The 21,627-nt window shown below is 46.6% G+C and overlaps 1 protein-coding gene across 3 annotated transcripts in view; it reads left to right on the top strand.

The window, feature by feature from the left end:
• Window positions 1–21,627, top strand: part of PARD3B (par-3 family cell polarity regulator beta) — a 111,186-nt gene that overhangs the window by 53,840 nt on the left and 35,719 nt on the right. For 2 of the 3 annotated variants that reach the window (XM_032965630.2, XM_032965631.2), the window contains exons 4-11: window positions 1,387–1,571; window positions 9,387–9,466; window positions 11,252–11,335; window positions 11,846–11,971; window positions 12,594–12,785; window positions 14,045–14,238; window positions 15,550–15,689; window positions 18,371–18,499. In XM_032965630.2, the coding sequence (XP_032821521.2) occupies window positions 1,387–1,571; window positions 9,387–9,466; window positions 11,252–11,335; window positions 11,846–11,971; window positions 12,594–12,785; window positions 14,045–14,238; window positions 15,550–15,689; window positions 18,371–18,499 (1,130 nt within the window). The remainder of the gene's footprint in view (window positions 1–1,386; window positions 1,572–9,386; window positions 9,467–11,251; window positions 11,336–11,845; window positions 11,972–12,593; window positions 12,786–14,044; window positions 14,239–15,549; window positions 15,690–18,370; window positions 18,500–21,627) is intronic. The other variant, XM_076071700.1, reaches the window with a different exon arrangement.

Here is a 21,627-nt window from a genome sequence, read left to right as displayed (position 1 = left end):
CAACACAAGTGGCCTTCTTCAGGTGAAGGAACAGAACCGTCGGTACGACGGTGCTTCAGTGACCGCTGCTAAGATTCGCAGCGTCTTTTAAGCTGGGTGGGAGGAGCAGGGCGCCTTGACAAAGGAGTTTACATATCAAGTGTAAACTCCTTTGTGCTGTTACATACATCTGAATTATAATAGTTATGGGATCACTGTGGGGGGTGGGTGGGGGTTGGACGGGCGGCGGCGGCGGTGGTGGTGGTGGGTAAACCATTCCACCCACGATAACGACGAGTCACTTGGCGGACGCCGAATTAATAATGCGGCGTTCTGCAACGAGGACGCTCGCAGGCGACCGTGACTCAGCTTTGCGTGTGATTGCTGTAATTGTCCCTTGGGCGCAACGGGTGACCTCTGAGGGGTGATAATTGAGGCAGCAGACCTGACCGCTCTCATCGTGTTTCAAGGAGTCCCTTTATGTATATATAAAAAAAGAGCCGTGACCGTTTTCTGCCTTTCGAACATTTCTGTTCAAAATGTAAGCGTCTCCCTGGAGTGTTTTAAAATGCTGAAAATGCAACTTGCTTTCGTGTCAGGCAGTGAGCTTGGATGAAGCTTTTGAGTTTTTTTCTCCAAATCTCATGTTTGTCTTTGACGGTGGTTTCAAACGACTAAAACGTACAAAATTAACGAGCCGAAGAATTTGGTAATCGCTGTTTATTGAAATATAAAACTTTAGACTTTGATGCCTTATTTTAACTTTGGCGTAAAACCGCTGTTGAGGATCGCAGCCAACAAAAATGTAACACGTGTGTTAAATAATTTAATAAATAAAACAAAAGCAGTCATCCCTCACTTTGAAACTGCACACTAAATGATGTTTCACAAAATACATTTGAGAAATGTATTATTATGTTAAAAAACATACATTTCTAATTCAAATAGAAGGTCCCTTTTTGAAAACATGACCCAAAATGAAATGTACAATGCAGCCTATACACTTAATACATTGCATCGTACATTGCAGCTCTCTTTCAATCCATTGCAGGATGACGGGCTCCCTATGCCATGTTGGTTGTGGAGGTTATTCAACCGTACTTCACCATGCCAATCAGTGCGTGGTGTTGGACACTGAACCTAGCAACTGACCGCAGCTACCGTCAGGTGATATCCGAACCAATCCTGGACTTCCCCGTAGGTCGACTGCCTTAAAGGAGTGCTTGGGCGCTGTACGTAAACGTCAGCGCTGGGGAGACAAAGGCGGCTGGGCATGGCGCTGGGCCCACCATCTTCTTTGAACGGCGTGCCGGCCTCCACAGCGGCCACTGATGCCAAGCAGTCTAAACAAAAGGTTACACGAAGTGCGTGGGGCAACTTTGTGTTTCGCGTGTGCGGCGATTGCAGGAGCAGCCGCGAGAATTCATCACAGCGGGGACGGGGACCCCCACCGGCCTCCGGGGGAGCCCCCCACGCGTTGCGCCCCCCTCTTCGACGGGAGGGCGACCCCGCCGCCCCCCGGCGCCGCCCCCGGGATGGGCCCCGCGTTCCCCGCGGGCCAGGATCGCGGGACTCCCAGCTGCGACGCTCGGGTACGACGAGTCGTTGACGGGTGTCGGGTTCGGTGGCGGCTCGTGACATTTCCACTTAGGCGGCGGGGGTTTTGTGATTAACCTCTGAAAATATGGTATTCTAATTAATAAAAACCTCGTCGAAAAACCTTGTTATTAGCCTTCCTGTGAAAGTCATATACCAACGATAGGCATTTATAAACAATACAAAAAAGCAAAGCACTAAAATGCTGTCCCCATGAGCCTCAAGTCCACACTACACAACCCCTTTGACACTGCCAAAAGCCTAGAGCGTGGAGGCCATGACCTGTTGTATTTGCACAGTGCAACCTCGCGTTGTGACATCGTCTCATCGCAGCCATGGGCGCCTTTTTCACCTCCCTGAATGGGTCTCAAACGGCGTGGCTACAATGCGGAGCTAATCGCAGTGAACGAAGGGATATCTCTCACTCGGACGCCTTCACAGCCGCCCCGAGACCTCCCCGAGGCACAAATAAGATTGTGTTATTGCAGCGGTTTTTAATATGAACAACTTAAAATTGTATCTTTATTCGGCAATTTACGTTGAAAAATGTACGTTGGTGGGGCCGTCGCCCCAACGCCCCTAGTGCACGAACCGTGCCTGGTCGGGTTTCGGAAGGGCCCCCCCCTGACGTGCCGTGCGACTGCCGTGCATTTGAATACAGCGGCCGGCGCGGGCCGAGCGCTGGGGTCGCGCTCGCAAAGGTCGACGTGAAGCCGTTGCCGTCCCTGTGCTCGTGAACGAAACTCCGCGCTTGTGGTTGCACGGGCAGCCGTTGTCTCGTCGTCGCTTGGGCAAGCGGTGGATTGGGCGGCGGTTGGCCTTTGTTTTGGCGGCTTTGGGGCTAATGTTGCAAAAACAACATTCCCAAAGGTGTAGACATACATACACACATATATGTAATGTGATCACTTTTGGTTTCCAACAAAGTGGTACTTTCTTTAAGAGCCCCAGAGGGATGGTGAGCTGACCTCCTCCCTAGATATGATTTCCAACACTCGCTTCTATGGTATAGCTTCTGGATTGATGCATTGCTTTAGCACGACCCAGCCAGATATGCGCAACACTTTGTTTTAAGCATAATGCTACTAATTGCCTTTTTTTTATAGAAAAAGGAATGCCTGGAAAAAACGGGGACACGCATATACACGCGGATGGCACATAAATGTCAGACATATTGCCTGTCAGCAACCTGCTTGTTCCACTACCTCCTGCAGGCAAACTTTAAATTTGACTTTTGGAAGCAATCACCATTTCGCTCTCACTTGAGTGACGATTTTATTAGAATAAACTGCAGTCACAAGGCTGCTATTAGGTGTCTCATGTACATGGTAGCACCATCTCCTTATGATCCACCAACATCCCCCACTTCGCCAGTTTTGGGATCGTAGCACATGCCACTTGAACTCGTCCATATCGATTGAATGTAACCTATCCAGGTTTTTTAAAACTGTGTCCATGCCGCGGTGTGGCACAGGCTTGAAGGAGGAACACTAACGTCGCGTACCCACCTCCTCTAATAAAAAAAAAAAAATTGTGGCTTCTGAACAACTGCTTTAATCCGTAACAGCCCTGTCCAGGACCCTTGCGACTAATAGAAGTAAAAAAATCAATGCGGTTACGTGTTGTACATTTGCGATTCACACCGTTCTTTATAGCACAGATGCTATTTGAGGGGGCTATGTCTCACATATGGGGTATCGTCTGCCAGTAGGGAGTGGTGTTCTTGTGTGGTTATACAAAATTAAGTTATTTTTTGTCAAATTTTGGAAATTTGGACTGTTGACATTGGCACGCATGGCCTGCTGCTTTCCGAAGAAAGTCAACGGGATCTTTAATGTCCACTGTGTGAAGCAGTTGGCGCAGAGTATTCATGGTTAACCCACCCGCAGTATGAACCAGGGCGGCCGCCGGCTGGAACCACGACCCTCCGCAACAATCTCCCGATGCGCCACCGCTGCGCCTCGTCACCGCCTGATGAAACGCTAGCTTTCATCTTCTGCTCGCCGCTCGGATTTAAACCGCAGTAGCCACTGCTGCTGCAGCCGCTGCTGCCATTGCTACCACCAACTCTGCTGCTGCCGCTGCTGCTGTTGCTGCCGCCGCTGCTGCCACTGCTGCTGCTGCCACTTCTGCTGCTGCTGGGCAGCACGAAACGGTTTAAGTAAACACGGCACTTGATGGGCAGTGGCAGACTGCGCACCTCCAGTCCCGTGGAACACGGGCTAAAGATAACAAATCGCCTTCCGGTGCCATGGGTCCCCATGTTTTTTCAGGCGATCGCTTTTGTTTACATTGCCGTTGTCCATATGACTTTTAGATTAAATGTAATACGCAAAAAAATGTACTGTTTTAATGCGTGATATATCAAGACATTTAGTGAAAAATTACTTTGACGAAAAGGGCTTATACTATTTTATGGACAACATTTCATCGGAAAGTTTTAATGAAGCAAAGGTGTGGTGATTGCACTGATAGCCTTATGGTTTGAAGTCGGGGCACAAGGAATTTGTGTTTGTAATCAATGTAAAATGTTCTCCATTACTCCAGGAATGGAGCCAGGTGTCCCTTGAAAAATTGACTTTTGGTCTCAATGAACGCCCACTTGGTTGTATATAAAGGATTTATTATTATTTCATCATTGCTCTCAAATTTACTGCCTGCTGTTTGGCCTGATGTCCGACGTTTTGCTCCCGTGCGCTGGGGGGCTTCTTCAGGAACCTGGTCATTGTTTCTCCAACGAAATGTCCTGAAGTAGCTCTCAGTGCGTGGAGCAAGATGCCGGACATCGTGCGGTAAACAACGTGCGGTAAACAACGTGCGGTACAATCCAAGCACGCATCGCAGGGCTGCACAACACAACCAGCGACAACCTTCGCGGCAGTATTATATTATGGATTTTATTATTACCACTCAATATTATGTTGCGTAAAGATATCTTACGATTAACAATGATCTGTGAGCAGCAATTGGTGTGGCGAGCATTGCGTGATGAGAGTGGTTCTCAGGAGTGGTCTGGAGCTTGTAACGCACTGCTTGTGACACAGCCACGTTTAGGGATCCAACTCGGGAACTCTGTCATCTCATCATCTGCAGATCTACCGCAACCGCTTCTCACGTTTCTCCAGCCTCGATTTACATACCACTGCAGCCAATCAGAAGGGGCTTATGTGTGTTAAATTATTTATAGATAAATTGTATGATTCAAGCAATAGAGAGCAGCAGGAATGGCTAACTGTGAAATATTAGTTTTTATATAACGTAATAATTATCTATTCTAGATTTAAAGCTTTCGTGACTGCAAGGATCCATACTCTTTGGTTCTATTGGGTAAAGTCACGTAGGTAAAAAATAAAATAACAAAAATCACGACGTTTCGGCCACAACACAAGCGGCCTTCATCAGGTGAAGGGACGAGACTGTCTGGAGGACAGCGCTGGAGTGAAAAAAGCCACGCTCAGATCACGACCTTTAAGCTGTGTGAGAAGAAACAAAGCGCCTTGACAAAGGAATTAGCATATAATTTAGCATTGAAATGGCTGAGTGATTAGCTTGTGACTGGTCACAGAAATGGCTATGTTAAAGTTAAAGCATACACATCCGCAAAGGCACCCCTTGACAAAGGAATTAGCATAGAATTTAGCATTGAAATAGCTAAGTTAAAGTATACACATCTGCAGAGGCACCCCTTGACAAAGGAATTAGCATAGAATTTAGCATTGAAATAGCTGAGTGATTAGCTTGTAACTGGTCACAGAAATAGCTATGTTAAAGTCAGAGCATATACATTCACCGAGGTACCTAGTACAAATCAAACAGGAGAATTTAGCTAAACACAACCACGCTCAGACCGCGGACCTTTAAGCTGTGTGCGAGCAAACAAGGTGTCCTGACAAAGAAATTAGCATAAAAATTAGCATTTAATTGGCCGATTTTAGAAAAGAGGTGGTGTACGTGCCGGTGGACTTGCCGTTTGGCGCGGGGGGGGGGGGTGGAAGGGGGTGTTTACCTATTGATGGTGTGAAAAGGGAATTTATAACAGCTGCGAAAGTTTGGGGTACCACTACTTGAAAAATTATACTGTACCATTGAAATTAGTTTAATGTTTAGTTCGATTTAGAACATCTTTCCAATGGTTGCTTAATTTGAAACCATCTTCTCGGTTGAAATTGTGTCTGTGTTTATAGATCTGAATTGCCTTGTGAACAAATATCTGATAAAAACCCGTGGGTTTGCAAAGAACCTTGGTATCGGAGAAAATTGTATTGTGATCACCCACAGCGTTGTAACAGTGATCAGCCACGGCAGAAGAATTCGTTTTGCCGTGTTTCAAATCTGATTTGTGCTCGCGAATTCGGTCAGAGACATGTCGCTTTGTCTCCCCGATATAGCAATCACCGGGCTCATTGCATTTCGGACCAAACACCACCTGACCAGTGAATTAAAACATGTACACCTGGCCCTCAAAAGGAATGGTTAATCTGACCATACCATCCGCCAAGCTGTTTCTCCTACCATACAGAAACAACCACTTGATACTCCGATCAAAACCATCACACTACCAAATATAGCAGGCGTTACTAAAAAGATTTCCAAAATTCTAAATAAACACAAGATCCAGGTCCGGTTCAATACAGTACACAAAATTCGTGATCTGATCCCATCCGTGAAGGATGTCATTCCTGACTCACAGTACCCCGGGGTTTACAATTTGAGTTGTACCTGCGGTGATTGCTATATCGGGGAGACAAAGCGACATGTCTCTGACTGAATTCGCGAGCACAAATCAGATTTGAAACACGGCAAAACGAATTCTTCTGCCGTGGCTGATCACTGTTACAACGCTGTGGGTGATCACGATATAATTTCCTCCGATACCAAGGTTCTTTGCAAACCCACGGGTTTTTATCAGAGATTTGTTCACGAGGCAATTCAGATCTACAAACACAGACACAATTTCAACGAGAAGATGGTTTCAAATTAAGCAACCATTTGAAAGATGTTCTAAATCGAACTAAACATTAAACTAATTTCAATGGTACAGTATATTTTTTCAAGTAGTGGTACCCCAAACTTTCGCAGCTCTTATAAATTCCCTTTTCACACCATCAATAGGTAAACTCCCCCTTCCACCCCACCCCCCCCGCGACAAACGGCAAGTCCACCGGCACGTACACCACCTCTTTTCTAAAATCGGCCAATTAAATGCTAATTTTTATGCTAATTTCTTTGTCAGGACACCTTGTTTGCTCGCACACAGCTTAAAGGTCCGCGGTCTGAGCGTGGTTGTGTTTCGCTAAATTCTCCTGTTTGATTTGTACTAGGTACCTCGGTGAATGTATATGCTCTGACTTTAACATAGCTATTTCTGTGACCAGTTACAAGCTAATCACTCAGCTATTTCAATGCTAAATTCTATGCTAATTCCTTTGTCAAGGGGTGCCTCTGCAGATGTGTATACTTTAACTTAGCTATTTCAATGCTAAATTCTATGCTAATTCCTTTGTCAAGGGGTGCCTTTGCGGATGTGTATGCTTTAACTTTAACATAGCCATTTCTGTGACCAGTCACAAGCTAATCACTCAGCCATTTCAATGCTAAATTATATGCTAATTCCTTTGTCAAGGCGCTTTGTTTCTTCTCACACAGCTTAAAGGTCGTGATCTGAGCGTGGCTTTTTTCACTCCAGCGCTGTCCTCCAGACAGTCTCGTCCCTTCACCTGATGAAGGCCGCTTGTGTTGTGACCGAAACGTCGTGATTTTTGTTATTTTATTTTTTACCTACGTGACTTTACCCAATAGAACCAAAGATATGTAATAATTATCATCTGTTATGCTTTTTTAATATTAGTTTTCTACCTACGTGACTTTACCGAAATAACCAAAAACTTATGGTATACAGGAGTTCGTGGGTTCGATCCCGCCCCTGACGCCTGCTGTATATTTAGAGTTTGCACGTCTCTCTCTCTCATCATCATCATCATGGTGGCTAGGGGATGTCAACTCCCTCGCCTGCTATGCAGGAGTTCGTGGGTTCGATCCCGACCCTGATGCCTGCTGTATATGTGGAGTTTGCACGTCTCTCTCTCTCTCATCATCATCATCACGGTGGCTAGGGGATGTCAACTCCCTCGCCTGCTATGCAGGAGTTCGTGGGTTCGATCCCGACCCTGACGCCTGCTGTATATTTGGAGTTTGCACGTCTCTCTCTCTCTCTCCCCGTGGTCGTGTGGATTTTTCTCCGGGTTCTCCGTTTTTTTCCCTCCACCTTTAGAAACTTGCGTTTAGAGTATTTGGCTGCTATAAATTTCCACGTGATAAGCCACTATCATTTGTGGCCAGGTCGTGTCTGAACAAGCTCAGTGGGCCTTACCTGGAAATATAAAATAATAGTTGTAAATAGTTAAGTCATATAACCCCCACGACCCGCACAGCGTGGGGAGGCCTTCTTCCAGCAGCTGATTGTTTTCATTCCGTCAAAGAATGTTCACATGTGCTTGCTCAGAAAATAAGTAAGAAACATGCATACAAATGAATTCTGCACTGTGCTTTTTTATATGATTAGTTGTATGTAAGCCAATGGTAGCAGCTGTCAAGGCAAAATACTTTTGCATTTTTGCACATTGTCCTTTTAGCACTGGTTTATGCCATATTTGATACATCCAGGCCAGCTTTCAATCAGCTATGTCCATAATAGCAGAACTTTATGACACTGTTTGGTACGTGTTGGGTCACCTTTACAGACAGACACACAGTCAGACAGAGCTCACCCCCTCAATGCTTTCAGGCTTGGTTCGTAAAGTGCTCAGAAGAGTAATTTAATTACGTGGAGGTCTTCACCCTGAGCGAACGCAATGTGCCGTTTCGGTTAATGTGATTTATCCGGCCCAGGAGTGCACGTGGGTGAATGAAGGTCATGTGGCAGAGTGAGGCCCTTTGGATCTTTGCGCATTTTGCCCTTTGAACTGTGTGGCACCTTTAACCTGGAATGTGTTCCCAGGTGAGTAATTATGGCCTTTCTCGAGTGTTTCCAAGACTAATCGAGTTTTAAGAAGGAAGTAAAGCGATAATAACAATCGCTGCACAGTGTCACGGCTGGCATGATGACCTTGCAAAGGGCATTGCAGCTGGCTCATTGAATTTAAATTAAACCGAACGGTTAATTTAGGGATTTTTGCACTATCTTCCAATGCAGTGGCTGAAAAAACAGCACACATTGTGAATAACTGTGTCAGTGCTCATCCAGAAGCTGCTACGAGTTAAATAGTCGACGACCAAATCGGCCTCAATACACCCAATCAATACCCATTTGATCTCTCACGCTAAGCAGTTTTAACTCGGCTAGGGCTGGGACAGGAGACTTCCTGGAAATACCAGACATGGTACGCTAGGGCTGGAAGGTGATGAAGAGATGGCAGTTCAACAATGGATTCTTGTATCTGCCTGCGTGGAGCTTTTGAGTGGTGAGGTTTTTTTTTCCCGAGTACACCAGACAACAACTTGAATGTATGTACGTTGATCTGCTTTCGCGCCGTACGTAGCCAACTGTGCTAATCGGACGTCGGTTTCCTCCAACGTGAAGCGAGTAGAGGTATCCGGCAGGATACGTGTCTGAGGTTCGTGTTATCCCGTGGTATCGTTCCTCTGGGCATTCTGTTTTCAACAAAAAAACACACTCATAAGGAATTGACCAAATATCCCAATGCAGGGCACGTCTCCTGAGTCTGGAGAATCTGAGGCTTACCTTAAAAAAAGATATTACGACGATGATGATGATTATTATGATTTTGACTGTGTATGTGTGTTTATCGCAGGACTATGAAGAGAATGGGAACAATATTGTCAAGTCATCTCTGCGGAAGAACGATTTGGTGGACTGGTCTTCTTGTCTAAGGTGCACAACGCAAAACATGAACACGCAAAGTCTCCGAAGGAAAATGTACACAATCCCAACATTGGGCAAACGCATCCCAGCAACGATCCAGACATCTACATTTGCACTGTCAGTCTAATTATTTAATTTTCCTTGGATTTATATTTAACTTAATCTTCATTTCAGTCTTTTTGATGTCTACCTGTTGTGTTTGTCTTGCTCTGAAATGTTTTGATTCAATATTAGATCTGTTTTTTGTGATATACAATTGCATAATAAATAATTGATGGTTGCTTTTGTTTTGGCCCAAGACTGCCTTGATGCAGACACTTTGTCTCAATCGGCTCCCAAAGTGTCATAGTTTATTCTCTTATAGTTCATTATAGTTGATAGCTCTTTATAAGTCCGCTGAAGGGTGAAGGCCTCCCCATACCTTGTCAGTCATGAGGGTAATTTCACCACGCTTAACCATCCCGGTCAGTGTGGGTTGGCCAAGAGGATGTCCAGAACTGATTCATTGCTCACCACGGATGTTAGCCATGGGTGGGAATCGAACTCGGGTCACTGGGTTTAGAGCACAGTACACTAACCGCTGTACTGCCCCCCCCTCCCCCCCCCCACATTATTAGGTTTTGCAGGGATATTATGTGTCCATAATATAGGTTTTCTGGGTTAGATCGCGTTTCGCGAGCAATATCATCCATAATATTGTTTTTCTTGGTTAGATCGCGTTTCGCGAGCAATATCATCCATAATATTGTTTTTCTTGGTTAGATCGCGTTTCGCGAGCAATATCATCCGTAATATTGTTTTTCTGGGTTAGATCACGTTTCGCGAGCAATATCATCCATAATATTGTTTTTCTTGGTTAGATCGCGTTTCGCGAGCAATATCATCCGTAATATTGTTTTTCTGGGTTAGATCACGTTTCGCGAGCAATATCATCCATAATATTGTTTTTCTGGGTTAGATCGCGTTTCGCGAGCAATATCATCCGTAATATTGTTTTTCTGGGTTAGATCACGTTTCGCGAGCAATATCATCCGTAATATTGTTTTTCTGGGTTAGATCACGTTTCGCGAGCAATATCATCCATAATATTGTTTTTCTTGGTTAGATCGCGTTTCGCGAGCAATATCATCCGTAATATTGTTTTTCTGGGTTAGATCACGTTTCGCGAGCAATATCATCCGTAATATTGTTTTTCTGGGTTAGATCGCGTTTCGCGAGCAATATCATCCGTAATATTGTTTTTCTGGGTTAGATCACGTTTCGCGAGCAATATCATCCATAATATTGTTTTTCTGGGTTAGATCGCGTTTCGCGAGCAATATCATCCGTAATATTGTTTTTCTGGGTTAGATCACGTTTCGCGAGCAATATCATCCGTAATATTGTTTTTCTGGGTTAGATCGCGTTTCGCGAGCAATATCATCCATAATATTGTTTTTTGGGTTAGATCACGAAAGGCCACGTGTATGTATTGACCTTCTTAAAAGGACCGTACGTAGCCAACCGTGCTAATCGGAGGTGCACTTAAATTCCTCAGCTACTCGGAAAGCCTTGCATCAAATGTCATCTCGTCCAGTCCATTGCCCTGCTGCAGTGTAGCCCAGGGGACTCCATTGGCAGCTGTCCCTGTGCGGCACAGGTTCAGCGGAGCACTGGCCTGAAAATGGGCATTATTACAATGTTATTATTACTTCTAAATCTTGCTGCTGTGATATCTAGCCTCGTGCAGTTGTTTTTTTTTCTCTTTCTGAAAATCTTTCACCCTTTCTCCACCCCTCTCCGATCAACCTAAAGTGACTTTTGCAAAGTGATTCACGTTCCGAGCGAAGGAGGACCTCTGGGCATACACATCGTTCACTTTGGGACCAAATTACGGAGGTGAGAGGACGTCACCTTCCTAGAATCTTCGTGTAATGTAAATAGATAATGTTTTGTTTAAGTTTGGCCGTGACAGTCTCCCACACATACCCCTGAGTCCCAATCTCAAGGCTTTTTTTGTTGACTAACACAAGAATGAAAATGGACGTTTAACTTAGTTTTTATTTTTGAAGATAATAAACACTATTTTTATGTTACTCATCATGAATTCGATGAATTGTTACTGGGTGGAGGCACGGTTCGGCTCAGTCAACTTTTCTTGTGTTGAATATCACACCTCTAGTGGCTGACGGGGTCGCATAAAAGCCCATTACATACAACATGCACAAATACAATTTAAACCACTCTTGCACACACACATCATTCAATGGACAATGTATCGTGTCTTGCACACACACATCATTCAATGGACAATGTATCGTGAGCGCAGTAATCGACATTTTTTTGTCACGAACTCGGATTTTTTTCTCTCTCCGTCTGTCATCGCCACTTCTGACCCCTGACCCCCAGGAGCCTGGGGCTGCTCGTGAGGGGGGTGGATGAGCAGGGGAGAGCGGCGCACCACTGCTGGTTTGAAAAGGGCGACTGCATTGTCATCATCAATGGGAACAACCTCCTTGACAAGACGTTCGACCAGTACGTTTATCCACAGTCGTTCCTCCCAAATTCCCCAAAACGGCCGAAAAGAGGTGGTTTCAAATGGTAAACCTGCATATATGGAGCACTGTGGAATGGGACGTGGAGGTGATGGCCCAGGGATGAGCAGAGAATGAGAACCGGGAAGGCTAACCTCACACGAGTGGGGAAAATGTCAGGAAGAAGGAAAATGTTATTTTACTGCTGTTAGGCACTCCACTGCTGAATGAAGGACTCCCCATGCCATGTTGGTTATGGGGTTTGTTTGACCAAGCTTGACCATGCTCAGCAGCGAAGGTGGGTGTGGGGCACCCAGGACCGGTTCAGATATCACTTGCCAACGATATTATCCATGGCCGGCATTCAAACTCGGGCCACCGGATTCAGAGCGTAATGTGCAAACCACGGTGCTGCTGCTGCTTTGCCCCGTAAAGACGTCAATCAAGTTTTATTTGCAGCTCGGCGTTTTGTGGACGTAATTTGCGTTCAGCTCTTCGATGTGACAGTGATGTTGATGGCTACGATGATGAGCACCACAATAATGGTGCTGCTGATGATGATAACGCTGATCAGGATGATGGCTGGTTGCTCCTTGACGATCATTCTTTCTCTGACGATACAGGTCACAGCAGATCTTCATGCAGGCGATGCGAGTCGGGGTGATGGTCATTCACGTGGTGCCTGCACAGCAATTGGAGAGCTACCAAAGAGCCCTGGAGTTGATTGACCCAGATTCGGACACCCCGAACGGCGGCCTTGGATCTATGAGCCCACCGTCTTGCTTCTCTCCCATGGATTCTCGCTTTGACTTTGGGTAAGAGATGCACACCATCACGACTTTTTGTTTTATTGCCGCAAAAGCCCGTCTGCTTGGAGTTTAAGTTGATTTGCTTCACCATGTTAGAACTCAACGGAACCAGGATCGATTCATTCGCAAGTCACCTCGGGGTCCCCAAAATTACAAAAGCAGTAAAGTCAAATGACATTTTATTTTTACCGAGGCAATGTGTGGGGCCCGATACATCGCGTTGTGGCGCACGTACACACACCGTCAACGAAAGCCGAATCGGTGATGAAAAGCAGGGGTGTAGAAAGATGGGGAACGGGCTCGCTGCCCCAAACCATACCGGGGTTTCCACCTTATAGAAAGGTGGAAAATACAAATTGAATTTAATTCAGCAATGAATGAAATCGGAGCAGTGACAACTTCATTGCGGGAGAGGAATCGCAATGCTGCATAGACGTGAATCGGCATCAAAGTAAAGACGTTTCATGCAGTTTCTTCTTCAAGACCCTTGGGCCCTCACGACTTGTTGGGGCGCTCGTCTGCTTCTGCTCTTGCTGCGTCAATGCCATCTCCGATTTCCGGTCTGTCCTGCGCTCCTTCTACCCTGATCTGTCTTCACTCCCCCTTGCTCTGCCCTTTGATGCTGCTTGCACAGCTGATGCGTGGTCTGCAAAGACCATCGAGGACCCTCTTGTTTCCTTTTTAAACCGGACAGCACACTATATATTTATATTTTCAACATCAACGCAACAGTGAACGGAAGCGGAGTTGTAAGCTTCCACAAGCAGCAGCGTGCACGCGAGGGGGTACAGATGTCCTCTGGCCGGGGTCTGCAGTGTGACGAGTTAAGAGAAGGAAAGGAGAGAGAGGGAGCAGAATAAGATGGGGAGTGAATGAGGAGGAAGAGAAGGACGGGAGTCGTGAGACGTTAACTAGCTCGCCTAGTGTACAGGAGGTTCGTGGGTTCGATTCCAACTCTGACGCCTGTATATTTAGAGTTTGCATGTCTCTCTCCCAGCGGTCACGTGGATTTTTTCTCCGGGTCCTCCGGTTTTTCCCTCCACATTTAGAAACACGCCTTTAGAGTATTTGGCTGTGACAAATTTCCACGCCGTAAGCCACTTCGTTAAGCTTTCATAATTTGATGGCCGGTTCGCTTCTGAAAAAGAGCTACATAGCTCAGTGGGGCCTTAAAATTGTTCACCTCGGTTTAGAACGACGCGACGTAAAATGAAAAGTAACATTTTTAATTATTACCACCCGGCGTACCTTGCTTGGAATTGCAGAGTGTCGGGCGGCGGAGGTGGGGCAAAGGCGGGGGCCACCGAGACGCGGGGAGGGGGCGAGCCCCCCGGGTCCCCCAAGGGCCACGCTTCGCCCGGCGGCGTCGTGTCCGGCCTGCGCAAGCTGTCGACGCCCACCGCCCTCGGCTGCCTCTCGCGCAAGCTCAGCAAAAAAGCGTCCATCCGGCTCAAGAAGGGTCAGTCCCCATTGCACTTGAAGCAAGCCTTGTAGCGTTGGGTGGGGTTGGAGGGAGGAGGGGGAGTTTGAGCAACCTCCCCCATTGCTTGAACCTCCCCCCCCCCACCACTTCTAAATTCCTTTAATCAAGTAAAAATTGTTGGCCAAAATGTCATGATTGTTGTTTCAATCCGTCTCTGTGTAATTGAGTGCGTGACTTGTCGTGCAGCTGTGCCATTGCGGGTTTTTTGTTGTCGTTGTAACTTAACGATGTGTCCAACAGCTGCCTTCTTTGCCAAAGTGTGTTTGTGGGTTACCAAATAACCTCCTGAATTATGCACTCTAACAGAAAGTGGCTTTCAGTTGAGAGGTTTTAGAAAATGCATGAATTATTGTTGTTATTATTTTGCTCATTGTATATGTTTTTTTTACTCAATTATGCCCAACGTTTGGTTTTCCGTGACACAATCTGGGATTTTTCAACCGTGGGTAAGTGTTACGCAGCGATCGGGAACTCGGCCTTCAGCCTATTGTGTAGGCCTTAGTGCTGCTACCGATTTAGGCTCTGCTTGTCGTGATAACACTTACCTTGTCTTATGCAGTTGTTGTTCAACAAACTTAGTCCTTTCGGCTTAAAATGTATAAAGCCCTTGCCCCTAGTTACGTGTTTTTTTTCTTCCATAAATAGTGAATCCTGTTGAACGTTCATAGCTTTCCACTTAAATTTGAGATAACACATGACTTTCAAAGAATATTTGTGGTATTCATGTTGATAATTTCCACTTGAACTTACAGCCTCTTGTCAATCCATTGCCGAATGAAGGGCTCATCATGCGCTTTTGGACATGGTGTTTTATTTTACTATACTTCACCATGCTGATCTGTGTGGCTTGGTGATGGGGGGGGGGGGGGGTGGTGCCCAGGACTGGTTCAGATATCACCCACCACTGATGTTAGTTGTGGCCAGGAATCACACTCAAGTTCCGGGGTGCATAGCGCAGTGTGCTAACGACTGTGCTAACACTCGACCCATTCAAATTGATTTAGGTTGTATCACAACAATATTCCTGGTGCAACTTTGATATAACTGTATCTCGTATAACTCTTTTTATAAGGCATTTAAATGCGAATGGTTAAATACAAGTAAATATTTAGCAACACGCACAGTTAAAGTGGCAAGAAAAAAATAAATGCACATCCAAAATCCCCAAAATTTCATAAGCAGGGTCCTTTAATCTTTCTGCCGTTACCGATGGCTTTGCTGAAATTGTCCGGTTCGTGCGAAGCTCCTGAGTGTCGTTTGTGGCAATGAATGTCGTGGTGTTCCCAGGGCCTGAAGGGCTAGGCTTCACCATCGCCACAAAGGAAGGCCCGATCGGTGAGCACAACCCCCTCTACGTGAAGAGCGTCCTCCCTCGAGGAGCCGCCGTGGCGGACGGGCGGATGAAGCCGGGCGATCAGCTGCTGGAGGTCGGTGTGGCCACCTGTGTGTGGGCTAGAGTTTGTGGCCAGGCATGGTGCTGGCTGCACGGATGTATGCATGCATGCTGAACTTCTTTCGCGCCGTACGTAGCCAACCGTGCTAATCGGGGGTGTGCATCATAACCTCGTGCGTTGTGCTGACTTAAATTTGGTGCTCGCTAACAGAGCTTGCCCTAAAAAGTCTCAGGCTACATGGGAGATCTTTGTGTGTGTGGGGAGCGGTGATGCAGTGGCTGGTACGCGCACTGCCTATTGAATCCGATGATCGGCGTTTGGTTCTCGACCACAGCCAACATCGTTGGCGAGTGATATATGAACCAATTTTCAGACTCCCCTAGGTCAACTCAGCCTTGAATTAGAAAACTTAATGCGGTGCTTATAAAACATACACACTGGAGAAGCAATTTCGGTGGCCAGGCATGGTGTTGGTCACATCACCCCCTCTTCCGCACCGTACATAGCCAACCATGCTAATCGGAGGTGCGGGGGAGCGGACAACAAACTAGAAAACAAAAAGCAATCGCGGCCTTAACAGATGCTCTCTAACAGCACTCGCCCCAACAGCCTGTACGGTGATCTTTATCATTGCAGATAAGAGGAGTTCTGTGCATTTATTTAACTGTCCACATGCACCAAGGAGATGGGGAGCTATGAAATGAGATTGTGTGCAAGCGCTCGTTGAATTGTCTATTTGGAGGACTGTGAGATATCGCAGCGGGGTGATCCTAGGCTGATTGTGATGATGTGATATTCAGTTATGGTGGATGACGGCATTAAGTATGGCCTGTGGTCGTGGGACTGGAGACAATGTCAAAACTCATACAAACCACTGCCTCAAAGACCTTCAGGCCATGGTTACACCCCCATATGAAGGATGGCGTACCACCCGATTATGCCCCCCCAGTTGCCAGGACATGCTCCCTGGACAGAAGCTCACTGGACAGAAGCTTCCCTCTGCTGTCACCTGGTCAGCAAAATCACCAATTCTGTTCTTCAGGCCTTCAAATTCCCAGCACATGGGCATCATCATCTAACTTCACCGCACACCTTGTCGGACTGAGTCTTTGAATTGCAGTGAACCAGTGGCCATGCCGATTAGATGTACTGTCTGATATGGCTGTTGTTCACAATTGAACCCAAACATTTAAAAATAAAAAGTAACCTTTTTGGTCAACCACGCACGGTATGCGCAGATTTCCCAGGCTTAACGACAGCGGAATCTCAATCGTTAAAGCCCAGAGGGAGACATTACGCTCGTTTACGGTAATTGAGAATCTAAACATGACCCAGACGCCGAATGACAAGTGGGCTTTGATAATCCTCTCGGCTTGCTTGCATGTGTATTGCCGTGCTCGGATAAAATATGGTTTAATGAATTAAATTGTTAAAGCTCATTAAAAAAAAGCATTTGTTGTACATCTTGCCATTCATCTTTCAATTCAGTTAATAATTTAACTATACACAGCAGCAAAATTACAGTAATGTTGCACAAGTGCATGGAAATGAAAATAATAATGTAACAATAATTTACAGCCCCTTTACAACTTCACCGCTGGATGAACGCTTCCTCACGCCATGTCGGTCATGGGGGTTGCTTGACCATACTTCACCATTTTGGTCAGTGCAGCCTGGTGAATGTTGGGGGGGGGGGGGTTGTGGTTCCAAAGACTGGTCTGGATATTACTCACCAGGCGATGTGAGCTGTTTGCCAGGAATCGTACTGAGGTAGCAGGGTGTTTAGCACGGTGTGCTGATCATTGCTCCTCAGCTCCCCACGGCTCTTCTCCCACACACTTACATCTGTCTATGATACCCTCTGCCTGAGTTCTGAGGGTGGTGGAAAGTCCACGTTCCTATGCCAGGGACAATTCTTGCCATAGATCAACCAATGGTGACTTCCCACCAAGTGGTGTAGCCTCAGTGTGGGGGGGGGGGGGAATTTACTCATCCCAGAGAGGAGAGGATGGTGATTGATGATAATAATAATGTTGTTTATGATGACTAAGGGGCTGAGTTGACCCTTGCCAGGATCCAAACTCCTAATCGGGAACCCTTCTTGCTTTACCAAGTGCGTTATGATCCAGTCTTTACAGTACATATATAAAAAAAAATTGTAAGTAAATGATAAAGTTCAGTGGAACAAACAATTGCAGTGATCCGTGCTTCCTACTGTAGCGTGCCTATTGTCATTGCCGCCGTTTGCGCTCGATTTGCATTGTTGAACGTTTGTCGTCAGGTTTGGTATTTTTAACCGTAGACGTTTTGGTCTCTCCGGAGCGAGAACTCGCGGCTCGGTAGAAGCGCCCGGCATCGAAAGGGTGCGGTGTAAACGCAGACCTCGTTCGCGAGACGCCAGCGCGAGAGACCACGCGATTCGTCTCCCTCTCTCTCCATGTCCCCAAAAACACAAAACACGCAGAAACCGTGTCTCTGTGACACTTGACCTCCTGAGGTCACCCGTGCCATTGTTTGTGTTCAGTGAAAGGATGCCTGGCGCGATATACGAGCTCCCTCCTATTTTTGTTGTCTTTTTTTTCCTTCCCCCGCCGCTTCCCGCTTGTGCTGGACTCACGCCCCCCCCCCTTACCGCCCCCCCTGCACCCCCCCATCTGCCCCCCTCCACCCCCCCCCCCCCCCCCCGCGCTCCCCCGCCCCACCTGGGTGCGTAGGTTAACGGGCAGGAGGTTGCAGGAAAGAGTCAGGAGGAGGTGGTTTCCTTGCTCAGGGCCACGCGACTCGGTGGCGCCGTGACCCTGTCCTTGCGACGGCAAGAGGACACTTTCCTGCCGCGGCCCATCGTACGTGGCGGCTTGCTCGCCGGCTCGCTCGCTTACTCTCACTCGCTGACGCACGCACTCGCCCACTCACTAATGCGCTCGTGCACTGACTGAACACAGTCACTGAAGTAGTTGCTCACTCCTGAACACACCCGCTAACTCACTCGTGCCATTGCTAACACTCGCTCACGAACTCGTGCATTCGCTCGCTCAGCTACCCATTTGCTCGCTCACTCGGTTATTCAAGAATAAACACTCACTGACTAACTCGCCAAATTGTTGATGCTTTCACACTCCATATATTCACTTATACTCAGAATAAACACAATCTGCTCATGATACCAAGAATGTTAAAACCAGTCCAGACATTGCTTGCTTAAGTGAAAAGGCCAATAGGCTCGTATAAAAATATACACGCATTGTATGCAGGGGTACGTAGCAGGGGAGGGTTTAAATTATTTTGCTTACCAAGTAGCAGCTCCCTTCACTCATTTATCACGTTCTCAGCAATATAATCCACTTGCTGTCTCACCCACTTGCACCCTCCTCCTTCCATTTGTCTTGTGGCACAAGGTGTCTTGCAATGCCCTATAATTTAGATTTATGGCGAGTGTAATTACAAGCAGTGTCATGATGCATGGTACAAAAATAACCCATGACCGGCACAGCATGTGCAGGCCTTTGGTCATCCTGGCATTGACAAAGGGCTGAACAGTAATAATAATGTTTAGTTTTATCGCTGAGGAACCACAGTCAGAAGGCAAGCATCCAGGCGGTGAGCCGGCACCACCAATAATTTCCCAAGCTCTACAGTCCTCTACATATAATTATTTTTTTCAGCCAATGATCGAGCGTCTATACATGTGGGAGAAAGCAATCAGAATCTTTATTTACACTGGAGGAAGCCGATGAGCAATGAAGCTCTTTTAAAAAAAAAATCACAGATGTCCGGTAGGGGCACGGAGGGGAGGGGGGTTCAGAAAGTTACAACAACAATCCGTGAGCATCCTGAGAAACAACCCACGCGTGTGAGGGGGCAACACACGGTCCGATACAGAAGGGACAGTTAATATTAGTCCACACTTTGCTATTTACCGCCTCCTAGTACCTCGACGCGTACGGGAAGGAAGTTTCACAACATCTGTGCATGCGATCCACCAACTCTCGCCGCCACGGTGCCGGATTAGAGGCGTGCATAGTCACTTCGGAATTCGCTAGGCGCGCGGCAGACACGCATTACATATGAGTACAGTCCAGTGTTAAGATTCTGTGAAGCAATGGGAGGTTGGGGGGGGGGGAATAGTTGGGTTAAGGTCGGTGCGGAGGAGGGTGACTGGAGAGTAAAGTTTTTTTTTATATCCCGTAGGAGCTGTCGACGTGTCACATTAGGCACGGAGAAGTTCACCGTAATTTGTATTATTGTCAAGGCCGTAAGTTTATGACCATGTGGAAAATGTGTCCTCATCGTCAAAACGAAGGAATTCTCAATGCTGGATTTATTAAAAAGTCAATAGGAAAGTCACACGTGGCAATAACTCTCGGTTCAGTCAGTACAGATTAAAACTCAATGCACTACGAGTGTATGTGAGTCACTGCTGTGAGATGTTTGAAAAAGCTGAGTGATTTAAAAAAATAAGAATGTGTTAAATAGCATTATAAGCTAATCCTACCCATGCAATTATAATGATTGATTCAAGTTTGAGAAGTTAAGGGCATTTTGCGTAAAATTAATTTCTCCTAAATAGACGATTGGGGTGGAGTGGTGGCACAGTGGTTAGCACGTTGTGCTTTGGATCTCTTACCCTGAGTTTTAATCCCAGCCACAGCTAAAGCCAGCGGTGAGTGACATCTGAACCGATGTTCGGCTTCCCACTCCTTTCAACTTCCCGCACTAACCACCAGGATGAAGAACGCTCAGACAACCACCATAACAATCGCGGCGCATGGACGCCTTCCTCCAGTAGTGTACAGCATTCCCTCGTTATCCACGAGGTATACCTTACGCAAATCTCGTGAATAGCAAATTTTTCGGTTAATGACATTGGCCTACGAGTTACCTAAAATAAATACGTAAATAATACATCTCACCACTTTTCTCTCTCATCACTTTATTTCTCTCTCTCTCTCAATGCAGTCACATAGAGTTCTAGATGCGATTCGCGGATAGCCAAAATCGCGGAGAGCAAGTTTGTGGATAACGAGGGAATACTGCATCGCTGTGGGGCCGTATATGGCTTTATTATTAGCTTTAAAAAAAGGATTTACTCAAATAGAGAAAAGGTCTATTTAAGCCGTGTTGCTATGAAAGCGCTCGATACAAGTCAAAACAAGATGGCCGCTAGCACTTTGCACTATCTCGCGGCATCGGAGAGGACGTGCCGGTAAAATTAAACGCTTCCTGCCGCCCTCGGTCACTCCGGGATTCACCAGGCGCACAGACGCCCTGACAACTCCTTATCACTGTGACCGCTCCGATTTTATTTTAAAAGAGTGAGAGAGCAAACTCCCCCCCCCGCCCCCCACTGCCCCCACCCCTTTTCTTCCCGCAGTGGTTCTCAAAACTCTGTCGCGAAATTCCAGTTGAGCCCTTTAGACAAATCCACTGTGAAGGATTTGCAAATTATGACCCACGTTGTGTTTTCAATCCTGAACGTAGCATTAGAGCCCATTTAGCCACAGTGTTTACAGTGGCGCGGAATGCCTCGTCTGTTTTGTTTTGGTTCCCATGTTCTTGTTTACAAACAGTTTACGTTCCCTCCCTCAACCTCAAGAGTAGCTTCGCGCTGCGTTGCCATTCTTGACTCCGTACGTCACTCGTGTTATGTTGCAACGGAGGACACGTCAACGTCCGATAAAGGTCGCAGGTCAACGTACGATTTTACTGGAGTGTAGGTAATGGCAAAACCAGAGCAGCACTTGGCAAAGCTGCAGCACCTGGTGTGGGGGAGGTCAATGGCAGCTGTCGAACAGGAGAGGCTCATCCCCTACCGTGGGAATGAGGATTTTGCACCGGTGGCTCAGGACTGCCGATGCATGTGAACACCTCCAAACTGAGCTTCACCAATGTGTATGTTAGAGATGGAACAATTAAATCGATCAAGTGACAAGAAATTGTTATTTGTCATCGATAACTCGGGCCTCTTGAAAAA

This window comes from Petromyzon marinus, chromosome 34 (assembly GCF_048934315.1).
Source record: "Petromyzon marinus isolate PM22_M1 ecotype Great Lakes invasive population chromosome 34, UKy_Petmar_22M1.pri1.0, whole genome shotgun sequence".
Taxonomy (NCBI): domain Eukaryota; kingdom Metazoa; phylum Chordata; class Hyperoartia; order Petromyzontiformes; family Petromyzontidae; genus Petromyzon; species Petromyzon marinus.
The sequence above is the reverse complement of the archived record's forward strand: the minus strand, read 5'-3'. Positions and strand labels throughout refer to the sequence as shown.